The sequence below is a fragment of the Penicillium macrosclerotiorum genome (assembly GCF_028827735.1).
Source record: "Penicillium macrosclerotiorum strain IBT 26536 chromosome Unknown utg000003l_segment0_segment0, whole genome shotgun sequence".
Lineage (NCBI taxonomy): Eukaryota > Fungi > Ascomycota > Eurotiomycetes > Eurotiales > Aspergillaceae > Penicillium > Penicillium macrosclerotiorum.
The window spans coordinates 3,247,045-3,260,151 of record NW_026643083.1 but is presented as its reverse complement, the minus strand read 5'-3'; the positions used below and the strand labels follow the sequence as shown (position 1 = coordinate 3,260,151).

General features: G+C 46.2%; 5 protein-coding genes across 5 annotated transcripts; 4 read left to right on the top strand and 1 right to left on the bottom strand.

Annotated features, from left to right (window-relative positions):
• Positions 1–31: 31 nt before the first annotated feature.
• N7462_004073 (thioredoxin) lies at positions 32–422 on the top strand (the record flags this gene model as incomplete). The annotated part of the gene is made up of 2 exons (XM_057075799.1): positions 32–54; positions 125–422. The coding sequence occupies 2 exons, from the start codon at positions 32–34 to the stop codon at positions 420–422; spliced, it is 321 nt and encodes a 106-aa protein (XP_056935304.1).
• Positions 423–2,914: 2,492 nt separating this feature from the next.
• N7462_004072 (periplasmic beta-glucosidase precursor) lies at positions 2,915–3,835 on the top strand (the record flags this gene model as incomplete). The annotated part of the gene is made up of 2 exons (XM_057075798.1): positions 2,915–3,250; positions 3,401–3,835. 2 exons carry the CDS (start codon positions 2,915–2,917, stop codon positions 3,833–3,835), a joined length of 771 nt encoding a protein of 256 aa, XP_056935303.1.
• A 646-nt stretch (positions 3,836–4,481) lies between these two features.
• N7462_004071 (maltose permease) lies at positions 4,482–6,185 on the top strand (the record flags this gene model as incomplete). The annotated part of the gene is made up of 3 exons (XM_057075797.1): positions 4,482–4,632; positions 4,690–4,963; positions 5,033–6,185. The coding sequence occupies 3 exons, from the start codon at positions 4,482–4,484 to the stop codon at positions 6,183–6,185; spliced, it is 1,578 nt and encodes a 525-aa protein (XP_056935302.1).
• A 2,749-nt stretch (positions 6,186–8,934) lies between these two features.
• On the top strand, positions 8,935–9,764 carry N7462_004070 (sulfotransferase family protein; the record flags this gene model as incomplete). Its single annotated transcript, XM_057075796.1, has 2 exons — positions 8,935–8,986; positions 9,043–9,764. 2 exons carry the CDS (start codon positions 8,935–8,937, stop codon positions 9,762–9,764), a joined length of 774 nt encoding a protein of 257 aa, XP_056935301.1.
• Positions 9,765–11,156: 1,392 nt separating this feature from the next.
• N7462_004069 (putative vacuolar transporter chaperon Vtc1) lies at positions 11,157–11,654 on the bottom strand (the record flags this gene model as incomplete). The annotated part of the gene is made up of 2 exons (XM_057075795.1): positions 11,157–11,503; positions 11,621–11,654. 2 exons carry the CDS (start codon positions 11,652–11,654, stop codon positions 11,157–11,159), a joined length of 381 nt encoding a protein of 126 aa, XP_056935300.1.
• Between the last annotated feature and the right edge of the window lie 1,453 nt (positions 11,655–13,107).

The following is a 13,107-nucleotide window of genomic DNA, read 5'->3' as shown; positions in this document are numbered from 1 at the left end:
GGATTTTGCAGAAGAGGACCCGTTGACCAAGATGCCTGTTACAGCTATTACCTCGTACGTGATTTCAAGATCATAATTTCGTCTCAAAATATATTGCTCGGTGCTAATATTTTAAATGCGGTAGGCACGAACAATTTAGTGAAATCATTAATAGCGGCGATCCTGCTGTAATCGACTTCTGGGCAACGTGGTGTGGACCTTGCCGAATGATTTCACCTATTTTCGAGCAGCTCTCGAACGACCCGGAACTAAGCGGTATCCAATTCTACAAAGTCGATGTCGATACACAAGACCAGATTTCTCAGGAGGTCGGTATACGTGCAATGCCAACTTTTGCTGCCTTTAAAAATGGGGGCAAAATTGATGAGGCTATCGGAGCCGATGGAGCAAAATTAGTAAATCTTATTCACGCTTTGAAATAAGAAAAGAAAGCCGAGTTTGTCTCTGTTCCTGCGCGGTGCTTCTTCGGAGGCAGAAGATGCCTATTTCTAGGAGATATTACGCGACACAACATGATCACTGTATGCCGGTCTCTCGTGGATCAATGGATCAATACGTTTCCCAACTCTACCGTCTTGCAACCGTACCGTCGCTGTCTTAAGCCTTATCCGGAATCGGGTACTTAGAGCAAGTCTTGTAGGCGTGCCAGTTGATGCGTGCCAAGTAGGTCAGTCCAAAGAGGTCCTCCACTTGTAGGATTATGGTCGCGGCTGAACCGTATAGAAGTAAAGATAGATGTATCCAAATACAGCATCGAGAATGGAGGGATGATCTGGACCGAACATCTTTGCCTCCTTCAGCTTTTTTATGACTGCTTAGAGCGGAGGAATGCTCTGGACTAAGGACCTTCTCAAAGCCAGCCAGTGCCCGCTAGTATATCTCCTCTGCCTCCAACAGCTTTCCCTGATGGGTATAGAGGTTTCCAAAACCATGGAATGCTCCCTGTACTGCAAAATTGGGGTTTGACTAATATTCATTACACCCCAACGCTAAGTGACGTTAAAACTGAGGCCGAAAATGTCTAGCTTTGACGCCGTTTTAAGCTTCAAGATTCAATTATTGGAATAATACACCTTTAATATTCTTCTTCGATACCATAACGATTCAATATTGTATTCATCTTTCTTACCTAGCCAACAGGCCGCTACCCTGCAAGTAGCACTCTTAACATAAACTACGATATCTTCTAGTATCAACGAATTGCTGCCTAGATCTATATAGGATCTAGAAAATGATTAAAAGAAGATTACTAGATATTAATAAGAAGACCTCACCCCGCGTTAGTAACGGAATCTTAATCGTCTATTTTATTATTACAAGATTACTATAGAGAATCTTTAAATTGTAAATAATACAATTCGTAAGATCAAGGAAGCTCAACAACTACTACAGCGCCTAGTTCCTAAGCGCTAGGTTAAAACCACCGCTTAGCAAAATAGGGGTGCTCTCTATTAGAGATGCAAATAGTTCTATTGCTAAAAGAAACGAGAAGGAAGCTGATATAGAGCGGAAGCGGGCGAGGTAGCAGTGGAAGAAAGCATATAGAACATCACCACTACTAGATTGAAGATCTATACATATACGCATACAAAGCCTGCCGAGATCCCAGATTGAGCACCCTAGTAGGCATCAGCATAAAACTCTCGAGAAGGAGATCTAGCTACCTACCTACCATGAAGTGAGTGATTATTATAAAAAGTCTAATAAAATACCCGAAATTCTATGCAAAATATACAGGGAATCGAGTATCACTGTTATATCAAGACACACAGTAGAAAATGTGGGTCTTCGTGGTATTTGTAGCATCCTTGCTCTCTTGACAGGAGCACCTAAGCAATACACCTCTCACACTAGCCAAAGAAATATTGAAATCTTAGCCTTTACAACCCCAACATTCCTATAAAATCGACTCAAGAAAATAATAAAATGGTTCCAGTCTACTCAAGAGCTCTACATTTTTTCTCATAGCAAAGCACCCTACATAATTCTAGTCTCCTAGATTGCACCTCCTCGATGGTCCAGGGGTAATTTCTGCCTCTATTCTACCCTTAATTATCTCCGGGACACCAATATTAAATATGGAAGTGCTTGTAGAAAGGAGAAAAAAAAACCAAGGTGGTCATTGTGGAGATATCATAGGGCGGAACTTTGTCTACAGACTTACCCAAGCTTGTAAAATCGAGTGAGCTTGGACTCAAATTTACCCCCATACTCTAGAACTTACTTTAGAGTCCAATCGAGCTTATTTGACGGGACCTCCTTAGGATAGAAATGTAAGTCATAAACACATCCTTAAGAATATCAGCTTTTCTCCTAATAATATATATGAAAGACACTTTCATTCCTCGCCCTACTAAGACGCTTATAGTAACAGCTTATAGTTAGTACTGAACGAATACCCCCTGGGCATGTAGCTAAATATTTTATCGTTTTTCGCTCGTTAGTCGGTCTTTTCACTATCCACTATCTTCCCTAATAGGAAAAGTAAGGGAAAAAGGGATTTTCTCAACCCTATATTAGAATACTAAGGAAGAAATACTAGCATAAGATCATTCTTTTGATTTTACTTCTTTAGTTCGTAAAATCAGGCTCAACAGTGCGGAGTAACACGATAAATACGGAGGTTGAACCGTTTTCAAAAGTCGCAGCATGTATAGTTAAATGAGTCCATATTCCAACCCAGTTCGACTGATTTCAGTTTCATGCCGAGATGATTATTACGATGAAACGCATTTAAAAAATTTTGCTTCCAAAATACGCAGACCCAGCAGCCTTTGCACTCTTTTTCACATACGGAAGTGATGAGAAGGTGATGTCCATGAGCTTTATCGGAGGAGAAGAATATCATCTTCGAATTGACTATAAGTCCCATAATCGCCAGTTCGTGCCAAATATTCTGCCCTTGCTGGATCCCATGGAAGATCAATTCCAGGGGATACGCCTCGGCTTCGAGGAGACAAGTGCGGAGGCAGCCAGACTGGCGGAGAGCTGCGAGGCGGCCATTGTTGTCGTGGGCCGCGACAGAGAGTGGGAGACTGAAGGTCAGGATATCCTCTCCTTTGATTTACCTGGTGAGCAAGTGCGTCTGATACGTGCTGTTGCTGCGGTATGCCCCCGGACCATCGTCCTTGTGCAGGCGGGGACTCCGGTAAACATGGAGCCGTGGATGCACGAGGTGTCCGCTATCTTGTACACCTGGTATCAAGGCCAGGAACTAGGCAACGCAGCTGCTGCGGTTCTGCTTGGCCGTGTAAATCCTTCGGGCCGACTGCCTGTGACCTTTCCGCGGCCCATCGAGGATTGCCCTGCGTTCTCTTCTTTCCCAGGAGAGGAGCACTAAGTGCAATACACGGAAGGCTTATTCGTTGGATACCGGTGGTGGGACCTCCTCTCCATCAAGCCCCTCTTCCCACTCGGCTTCGGTCTCTCCTATAATTCTTTCACGGTCTCGCCGGGCTCAATCAATACACATGAGCTCATCAAGGATCTGTCAACCCCGTTGACTATTACAGCTCATGTAACCAACACAGGCGGGAGTAAGATCCCTGGGCAGGAGACGGTTGTTGCATGGTTTTCGCAGTCCGATTCAACACGCCTGCAGCGCCCGAAGAAGCAGATCTGCGGTTTTGCGAAGTCGCGCCCACTTCTTCCTAGTGAAACTAACGATGTGGAGATTGTAATTGATTTTTATGCCTTTGGTATGTTTGAGACAAAGAGAAATATCTGGATTATTGATGCCAATGCCGAATTTGAGATTCTGTTGGGGACAACGGCGGCGAATGCGGTGCCTGTTTGGAAAGTTAGGGTGCCTCGCGAGATTACTTGGATCAAATAGAGCTAGATGAATGAACATTGTATTTACCCACTTTTAAATGCCATAAAACAAACTGCAAAGGGTGAGTCTGCTCTTGCAGTGTCCGAGTCTTGCCTAGTCTAAGAATGAGTTCTCAATACGCGTCTTTGAAACCGGGTTACGGTATGGGGATAGCTACGCGGCTTTTACCACACATAGCGGGATTCGCCAACCCCGAGGTATATTCTTCGGCCGGCTGGAAATCACTGTTAGCTTCTCAAGATTGATCCAGCTGTAAATTTGGGAGCCACTGGTGATGATAAGGACCTTGATTTCGATGTGTTAAACAGGATCAAGATAATTTCAAAATCCAATGGCTTTAGCTTCCGCAATCGCGTGGTGATAGTACCAAACTGTTGGGCGGGGTGTAATTGGTCTGGGGTTCCGGGGTTCATGGTCCCCGGGCTGGAACGTGAATTCCGCCTAGCACAACCCTATCTGTCTTTATCTGGCGAGAGATCATTTTCCTATGCTTGGGGGCAGCTTATATAGATGGAGCACGTGCTATCCGTCTATAATCCTCAAATCCTTTCATTCAATCAATTACGCTTGATTGAGAACTTCCCGCGTGATATTTTCTTCCTGTTTCTTTTCATATTTTTCTACTATCTTCCGTAAACTCGCACCCATGGAGAATCTCAAGCAATGCGAGCGAGAGTCAAAGAGCAATACTGATCTGGAGTGTCCAACTACCCGGGATGACGATCTCCTTGTTGCTCCGATTCCGTTCAGTGAGCAGCTCAAGGCAGTCAAACACCATAAGCGTGCTATCATAGCTGGTCGGTGTTCACCTGGGCTTTCTCCCCTTATCCACCATTCTTTAATATAGGTTGCAGCGGTTTCTAACAGCTACGCAACAGCCCTCGCATGCACGACGACCCCTATTCTCATTGGATACGACCTGACCTTGATTGGTTCAATCATCGCCAACACTGAGTTCATTAAGCAATTTGGCGTCTACGATCTTGCGTCGCAGAGCTGGTCACTCCCCGCCAACCATCAGCTTGTGTGGTCTATTGTCCAGTATACCTCTGCCATGGCGGCTGCCATCTTGTCTGGCTCAATGAATGACATCTTTGGGCGTCGGTTGTGCTTCCTAATTACTGTCACGTACGTCAACTCAACCACGTTTGCAAAGCTCGTCTCTTTGACTGCCTGACACCTTCTTGCTTTCTATAGACTGACTATCATCGGTACTTTTGTCGAGCTATTTTCTACAAATTGGAAAATTTGGGTCGTAGCCAAACTCTTCATGGGGGCATCTATGGGCTCCATGCAAGCGAATACGCAAACTTTCGTGTCCGAAATCACACCAACAGTCATTCGAGGCCTAATTCTCTCCCACTTTCAATTCTGGATCATAGTCGGCCAGCTCATTGCATCATGTGTCCTCGAAGGAACAAGCCATGTCAGCAGCTTGTGGTCCTGGCGAGGAGCCGTGGTATCCCAGTTTGGGCCCGCCCTATTTTGTTTGGTCATGTTTTTCGCTTTTGTCCCGGAGTCGCCATACTACCTGGTATCGTGCAACCGCCTTAGTGATGCAAGAGCAGCACTTGCCCGCCTCCGAACCCCCGAAATCAATAACACGACACTAGAGGCCGAACTTCACCAAATCCAAGTAACTTTGCTACATGAGCGCCAGTCCCGCGCCACCGACTCCTCCTCTTATCTCGAATGCTTCCAAGTCTTCAATCTTCGCCGTACCCTACTCGCCTGCCTGCCCGTCATCATGCAAATCCTCACAGGTTTCCCGCTCTGCGGCAATTATCTTTCTTACTTTTTGACCCTATCCGGCTTTAAGAACGCATTCTTGATCACGGTCATCCAAGGGATCATCTCACTCTTCGCTGCTCTAGCCGCCTTTATTTTCATCGAGCGCGTTGGCAGGCGCCCCCAAATGCTCACAGGCTCTTGCGGTATGCTGATCTGCCTCCTCATTATCTCAATCTTCGGCTTCGAGGGCCTTGGACAAGATTGGAACTACCGTGCCCTCGCAGCTTTTTGCATTATTTGGGCTTTGTTCTACTACGCATCTGTCGGTGCAGTCGGGTGGGCTATCGTTGGCGAAATCTCCTCCTCGCGGCTGCGGGCTAAGTCCACCTCGATTGCAGCGCTCACACTCTCACTATTTAACATGGCTTGGTCTATTGCGATCCCATATCCAGTGAACCAGGAGGACGCCAATCTGGGTGCCAAATCTGGATTAGTTTTTCTGGGCTCAGGACTCATTTGCACGATTATCTGCTGCTTTTGTTTGCCGGAGACAAAAGGGCAGTCGTTTGATGTACTGGATGCCTTGTTTGAAGCAGGGACGCCAGCGAGGAAGTTTTGAACCATGTATCTACTGTTATCTCCTTTCTTCTGCATTATGGGAGAGGTGTCTTGGTTATAGTATTGAGCATTTATGCTAAGTTGGTCTTCACGTGTACTGTTAATATGTTCATAAATGTCACTATAATGATGAATACAGAAAACCCGTTGTCGAATATCTCAAGACTGGAACACTCGTATATGATAAAGAATAATTCATGACACAATCAATTTTTGTGATTAATATTGCTAGTTTCATTATCATTCTGATTCATATACAAGGGTTATTCTTGTGTATATATACTTTTTAGGGTGCCTTACCTATTGTATTCTTATTGTCAAGAAAGAAACCCAGCCTGTACCTTAGGTAAAGAAACTAACACATATACTAGGAGGCAGAAACCGAGTGTCAATATGTCGAGCCTGCCTATACAGCCAGAAATTCCAGGCTATCTTTGTTGACTGCAACGCTCTAAGCTACTAAGAGGACTAGAGATATGTATTCTTATTCTAAATTACCTTCTGTATGCTTTTTGAAAATATATAGTCTAGTACTCGCTTAGTAGGGCTTCCTAGCGCTCGCGAGCGCTTACGTAGTAGAGCGCCTAGTTAGTCTAAGTACTAATTATAGATAACTACTAAGCGTTCCTCCTAGTTGTGGGTGTGTTCTTATATTGCACTGTAGTAAGAATCAAGTAACCAAGGCAGCAATTGGTAGGTCTCAAGTAACAATGTATAAATCAACGTGAAATACTAAATACAGGTGGGGGAACGAGCGTCATATATCCAGTCCTTCCTATCGTTGGTGTGGGGTATCACGTGACTTTAGGTGTTGTGGCCTGGGTCTGTTCCTGCTTTGTCGTCCGACAAGATCCTGACCGCATTGTTGTGGAACCAATTGGTTCAGGCATGTCCATATTTGGCACCTGCAAGGGAGTCTGTAACACTAATTCGCCTAGACCGCTTAGACTATAACCGATCTAGGCAGATAGGCCGCTCGTAATTTATGTCGAGAAGGAAGACTGCATAATACGGGCGAGACCCACATATCTCCATGCGCGTCAGGATATTACAGGGATACTCGATTTGCTATGTGTTTTGTATGGTATCCCGGGTATACTCGGAATCCAGCGCCGTAACACGCTAGACAGCAAGGTAGGGGATATTCAACATTCCCCCGCCCACACACTTAGATAGTTCAGTCACCCAATACATCACTATATTGAGCATCTCGTTCCATTGGATCCTAGCCTTCCTAGCCGATACCGTATCCTACTATATTGACAATTTATTTTAAAGGGTCTCGATAGTATTCTAGAACCGGGTAGCTGCCGATACTAGCTCGCTATAGGCCTAATATAGAAGGGGCTGAAGATCGGTCTACGCTTTTTAATCTTATATACTAGTATTCAGGGATTCTCATTAGAGTTGTAGCTAGTAGATATCTGCTTTAGGCTTCTATTTTTTAGCCGAGACCTTCCTAATTTCTTCAGTAGCCTGTTATAGCTTAGTATTTATCCTATTATTTTCTAAACAAAGCTTGTCTAGTCTTCAAAGGAATCTGATTTTTTCTTTATCTTTCTCTCGAGTTAGGTTCTCTAAATCTTTATCTATCTTAGCTATAAAATCAAGACACTTCCGATAGGTGTCCTTGGGTCTATCCTTTATCTAGCGCGTCTAATTTTATAGAACAACCAAATGTATCATACTTGATGTTATTCCGGTCGACCTCGAATACGAATCGAATGCATGACGATATATGTTCACAGTGAACAAAAAGTTGGAATCGGACTCCTTTATTGTCATAACCTCGGCAAATAGCGAAATGGCGACATTAAGGTTATAGAAAGGAAACCCCCCTTTCTTTTGAATTGAATATCTTCAAGATTCGGGTATTGGAATAATAGACCTTTGATATCCTTCCTCGATTCAATATTGTATTCATTTTCCTTACCTGACCAACAGGCCGCTACCCTGCAACTAGCAACCTAACAATCTACGTTAATCAGTTAGCAGTACGGAACACCGGGCAGATTCGAACCGGCCGCAGCAGCGGTGGGAATTTGTCGTCGGCGATGGAGATTGATACTTTCCTGTCCCTAGGGCCCTAGCAATCTCTGTATGTACCTGGACTTACCACTAAACTGAGGATGGAATGGAACCACTTGGTTGTGCTGGAAATGGAACCCGCAAGGCATCTCTGAATGATATTGGGAAACTATGCCGATCCTGGTGCCCCTTGAATACTCTAAGATCGATATGGCTTGACCATTATTGACACTACCACTGCATACTCTATGCAACCTCGTGTCGATTGACAAATTACCCGAATGAGGAGGGATTCGATAGTCCTCATAGGGGCATTTCCTAGAGAAAGACATAATGTGGTTCATGTAACAAGCCGAATCAAGATATCGAATGTTATTTAAAATTTCCTGAAACCTAAGATGAATCGTTCTAAAAAACAGTACCTACATTTAGCATTCGAAGATTCGATTGCAGTAAGGGTGATAGGCATAAATCCCGCTCATAGTTTAAGGAATCTCACCGCCGTGCAGTCAGGCCCACTCCTCTGAATAGTACGATTCCACCGCCCCAATCAGGATGAGCAACCCGCCCGCCTTTGGCTACGCCCCCAATATCTCTTCTTGTTTGGCCCCCATTTGCTCTGATTTTTCCCTTTTTTTCATCACCTTCGCCGTTGCTGCTGTATCCAATTTTTCAACAACCAATATTGGTGACTCACTAAACCTGGTGGGCTTATCACGACCATGGAAGGCTTACAGGTTTTGTCGCTGGGCATGTCAAGAACCGGGACAGCTTGTAAGTGAGATAAAGTAAATGAGTCGTCCAGCCTTTCCTGACCTTCTCGCTGCCAGCAATGAAAGAAGCTCTCCGCATTCTTGGTCATGAGCGTGTGCATCACGCATATGAACTTTACAAACACCCTGAGCAAGGCCGAATATGGCTCGATGCCTGGGACACGAAGGCAAAGGGCCTGGGTCAAACTTTAGACCGTCATTATTGGAACAAATTTCTGGATGGATACACCGCTGTTACAGATATGCCGGCTGTATGTTTCTCCAAGGAGCTCATCGACGCCTATCCAGAAGCAAAAGTCGTGCTTGTCCAGCGAGAGGAAGAAGCATGGCTTCGCAGCTTCCGCACAGCGGTGATAGATACCTTCTTCGAGAATGCATTTATTTCAGCCTTGGTGTCGACTTTCGATCGCAAGCTTATGCGGCCTGTTTATCTCCTCTGGAAACGTCTATTGGCTTCAGACGATGGTTTTCTTGAAAGCGCGACAAAGGAGCAAGCAGAAAAGAAATCGCTTGATGTCTACCGGAGACATAATGCCCTGGTAGAAGCCAATACGTCCCCCCAGAACCTGCTGCATTTTGATCTAAAGGATGGTTGGGAACCTCTGTGTACGTTTCTTGGTAAAGAAGTACCACAAGTCCCATTCCCGAATATTAACGAGGGCGATGCTGTCAAGGACATTCTCGCGGCCTTCACCAGGAAGAGTATTCTTCGAGCCTCCCGAAATATTATTGCTGTCGTCTGCATCAGCTACGCAGCTGCTTATTATTTATGCCTTTGAACGGTCTCGCCATCGTTCCAGGTGCACTCTAATCCCCCCATGGAGCAATTTCATGGAGCACCATGCTCCGAGGGACACTATCGCGTCTGATACATAACTTCATCGGGATGATTTGTCAGTGAATCGCATGTATTAAGATTAGGCCCAGAAACTCAATAGACGGAATATCCTCAAGACTTAGTCTGTTATCAATGTACGAGCTACTGTACTGTTCTGCCTATTTCATTGCTGAGTCCTTACCTGACCGAAAATTCCCTACACTGACAAGTAGCATCTTATGCAGCATTCTACAAAATATGAAAAGCAATCTAAGGAATTAAAAGTTTTGACACGAATTTTTTGTATTTACCGAGCGAGTTTAAGCATACCCGATTTCGAGATTTTCTTACTAGGAGTATACGTATATCCAGAAAGATAATAATTTGGTATGTTACGTTCTAGATAAACTTCATGATGATGGTTGAAAAGATTGATTAAGTAACACTTAAAACCCGTAATTATATTTCTAGGAAGCTGTAAGCATGGTAGAAGATATGATAGACATATATTTTATATTGATGACTAAGAAAGCAGGGTCAGAACAGACTTTTGAGACCCTATATAGTTATACGGTTCTAGTGTATCTGCCTTTTATTTCATTAGGGCCCTAATAGGTTATCAGGTCAGACCTTATAATCTATACCCTATCATTAGGTCTGGCCTCTTGACCTAATGCCTATTTTGGGTGAGACTGGTTTTCTTCATCGTGTCCATGCAAGAGCATATTTGCCAGCCGATGCCGAGATCTATCTCAAACTGTGGTAGGTAGAGCCAGGTGCAATACAGAACAGCATCCAAGAAAGATACCACACCACAATTCTGATAGCGAATAGCAGCCGTGGGCGGAATCCGACTCAACGGCAACGAGAAAGGATAAGGAGGATGGGAATGATGCTTGCATCAAGCAGCAACCGTTTCAATTGATGTATGGATGTACGAACAACTTCGGGACACAGCATATGAGGATAAGGATAAGTGACTTCCAGAGGTACAACCAACCAATAGCGCCGGAAAAGCCCTATGTATAGATATCAAGAAGAAGGTAGACGATGAGGGTCATAGATGACAGGAGCAGCGCAAAAATCAGAAGAATAGAGAAAAAAAGCTCCGCAGACTGTGCGAGATGATATGACAAGGCCTTACCGGCCATAGAACCAACAAAGAGAAGAAAAAAAAGTGGAAACGCTAGATAGAGCGATATAAACCGATTGCAACAAGGGAGCCAGAAAGACGGTTTTTTTGGGGGGGGGGGGGGAGGAAGGGTCATGCGGGTATTCTTAACAGACGTGGAGGAAGCACGCGAACAATGTCATGGATCAGAGGGTGAATATCAGAGGTCAGCCAGAGTTGCCCTTAGTTCAACTCGTTATCCTGCATGCGCAGAATAAAGTTGACGACGACGGCTGCCAGCAGGGCAATGGCCAGGATGGTCGGACCAAAACGATCGTCGAAGCCGCTCTGCCCGCGGCGCCGAATACTTTGTGCGCGCCAGTGGAAGGTAACCAGGGCATAGATCATGGCAGCCATGGCGATGATGGTGAAGAGGGCGGCGGAAATGCGACCGATGCGGTCACCGAAGTTGAGCAGGCCGACGGCCAAACCGCCCAGGATGACGGTAAAGTTGAGCCATGAGAGAAAGGTACGCTCGTTGGCGAAGAAGACCTTTGGCTCGACGCGGGTGGGGAGGGCGATACGCTTGCCTAGACGAAGAATTGTTAGCTAACGGGCTCATTTTCTTTTCGAGTGTACCGTGAGGAGGGCGTGAAGCCGTTTGCAAGTCATTCTCGAAGCTTCATCGTCTGATATGAATCACGTACCCGGAGCGGTTTGGAGGAGAGGTTGGCTGGACATGATTGTACGTCGACACCAGGATGGGAAAAGGTGAGGCTGGAAGAGCTGGCGCTTGGGACGCAGGGATTGAAGCTCACGGAAAGCGGGGGAGGCACAGGGTCGAAGAGCTCAGAAAGGATTCGGAAACAGATTTTTTTTTATTCCTATGGTTGTGTCAGGCTGCAGGAGAGTAAGTGGACGATGGGCGTGGAAGAGAAAAAGAAGCGACCTGAGCTTGTCGGAGGTTGTCCAATCCCCGCCGAACGACCCCATGACGGAGGCAAGTCGAGACTGCCCCCGGAGACAGTGCCCCTAGTCTGATCTCGGACTAGTCAGTGTGGCTCTGCCGCAGCCTGCAGCACGTGCCCCGTTCATTTGCTACGATTGCCTCGATCACCTGACTCAGCCTCGCGCTGGCCCGACGGCTTTGCGCTTACGAAACCCTGTTTTCCCGTGACCGTGGAAACCTTAAGATGGTGCTGGCCGGAGTCTCGCACACATCATTCTGTGATCTCTTTTTCTGTTCCTCAACGCTTTCTTTTTTGTTCCAGATTTTCTGAACACTGGAATCATGGAGTTTGCGGCTGACCAAGGTCCTTGCCACTCGAACGAGCACAGTGACATGCTCAAGCTCTACGATTGGTCCGTCAGCTGGCAAAGCGTCTCGGGCTAGTGAATTAGACTCGAACTAGCTCTCACCAATAGGGGAATACACGGCTAAATTGAACGATGAAACCACGGGCGACTAAGCGACCTGACAGGCCAGCTCACCACACCGGACAGAGCATGCAAAAAGAAGACTAGAGTCAAACTTAACTCAATCGTCGCCCAGCCCTGGGCACCGAAAGCTTGGGTTGCTTCGCACTGACCCTGAAAATAGACGCCCAAAGCGAGGTAACGACAGCCTATCGGAGTGGCTCCCTGCGCACACAGTCTGTCCCGGTCAAGGGCACTCCATCACGACGAAGTACTGCCTCGCAGGACGTCTCGCTCGTTCGCCCCTCCCCCGGGAAACGTCGCGTCCTCCGCAATCGTAGTCCTCGGGAAAGTAGAGCTGGCCCAATCACACAGCCCCGGTTAGCCACACCTAGCGGACCTGGCTGGGTCCGAAACACCCCGGTCTGATTGTTCTGCCCCTCCGACTTCCCGAATCTGGTGGAATCATCGGCCCCGTCCTGTTCAAGGTGGGTATCGCTCTTTTCGCCCGACCGGACGGCTTCTGATACTGAATATGCTCCATACGCTTTCCTGCCGGCGAGTTCGCGGTGTGTCTGGGTTTCGCAAAATTGGGAGTCGCCATGCTGGGCTTCAGCATTGCTACGTGGAGTTATCCGTGATCGGGCCGGACCCGCATGGAATAAAATTCGGGGAGATAGAATAGTGCATACTCGCAACGAAGTTTTCAGGCAGCATTGCTAGAAAATCCAAAGCCACTTGGGTGGATCACCTGTATACCAAGTAGAAGGCTAGATTA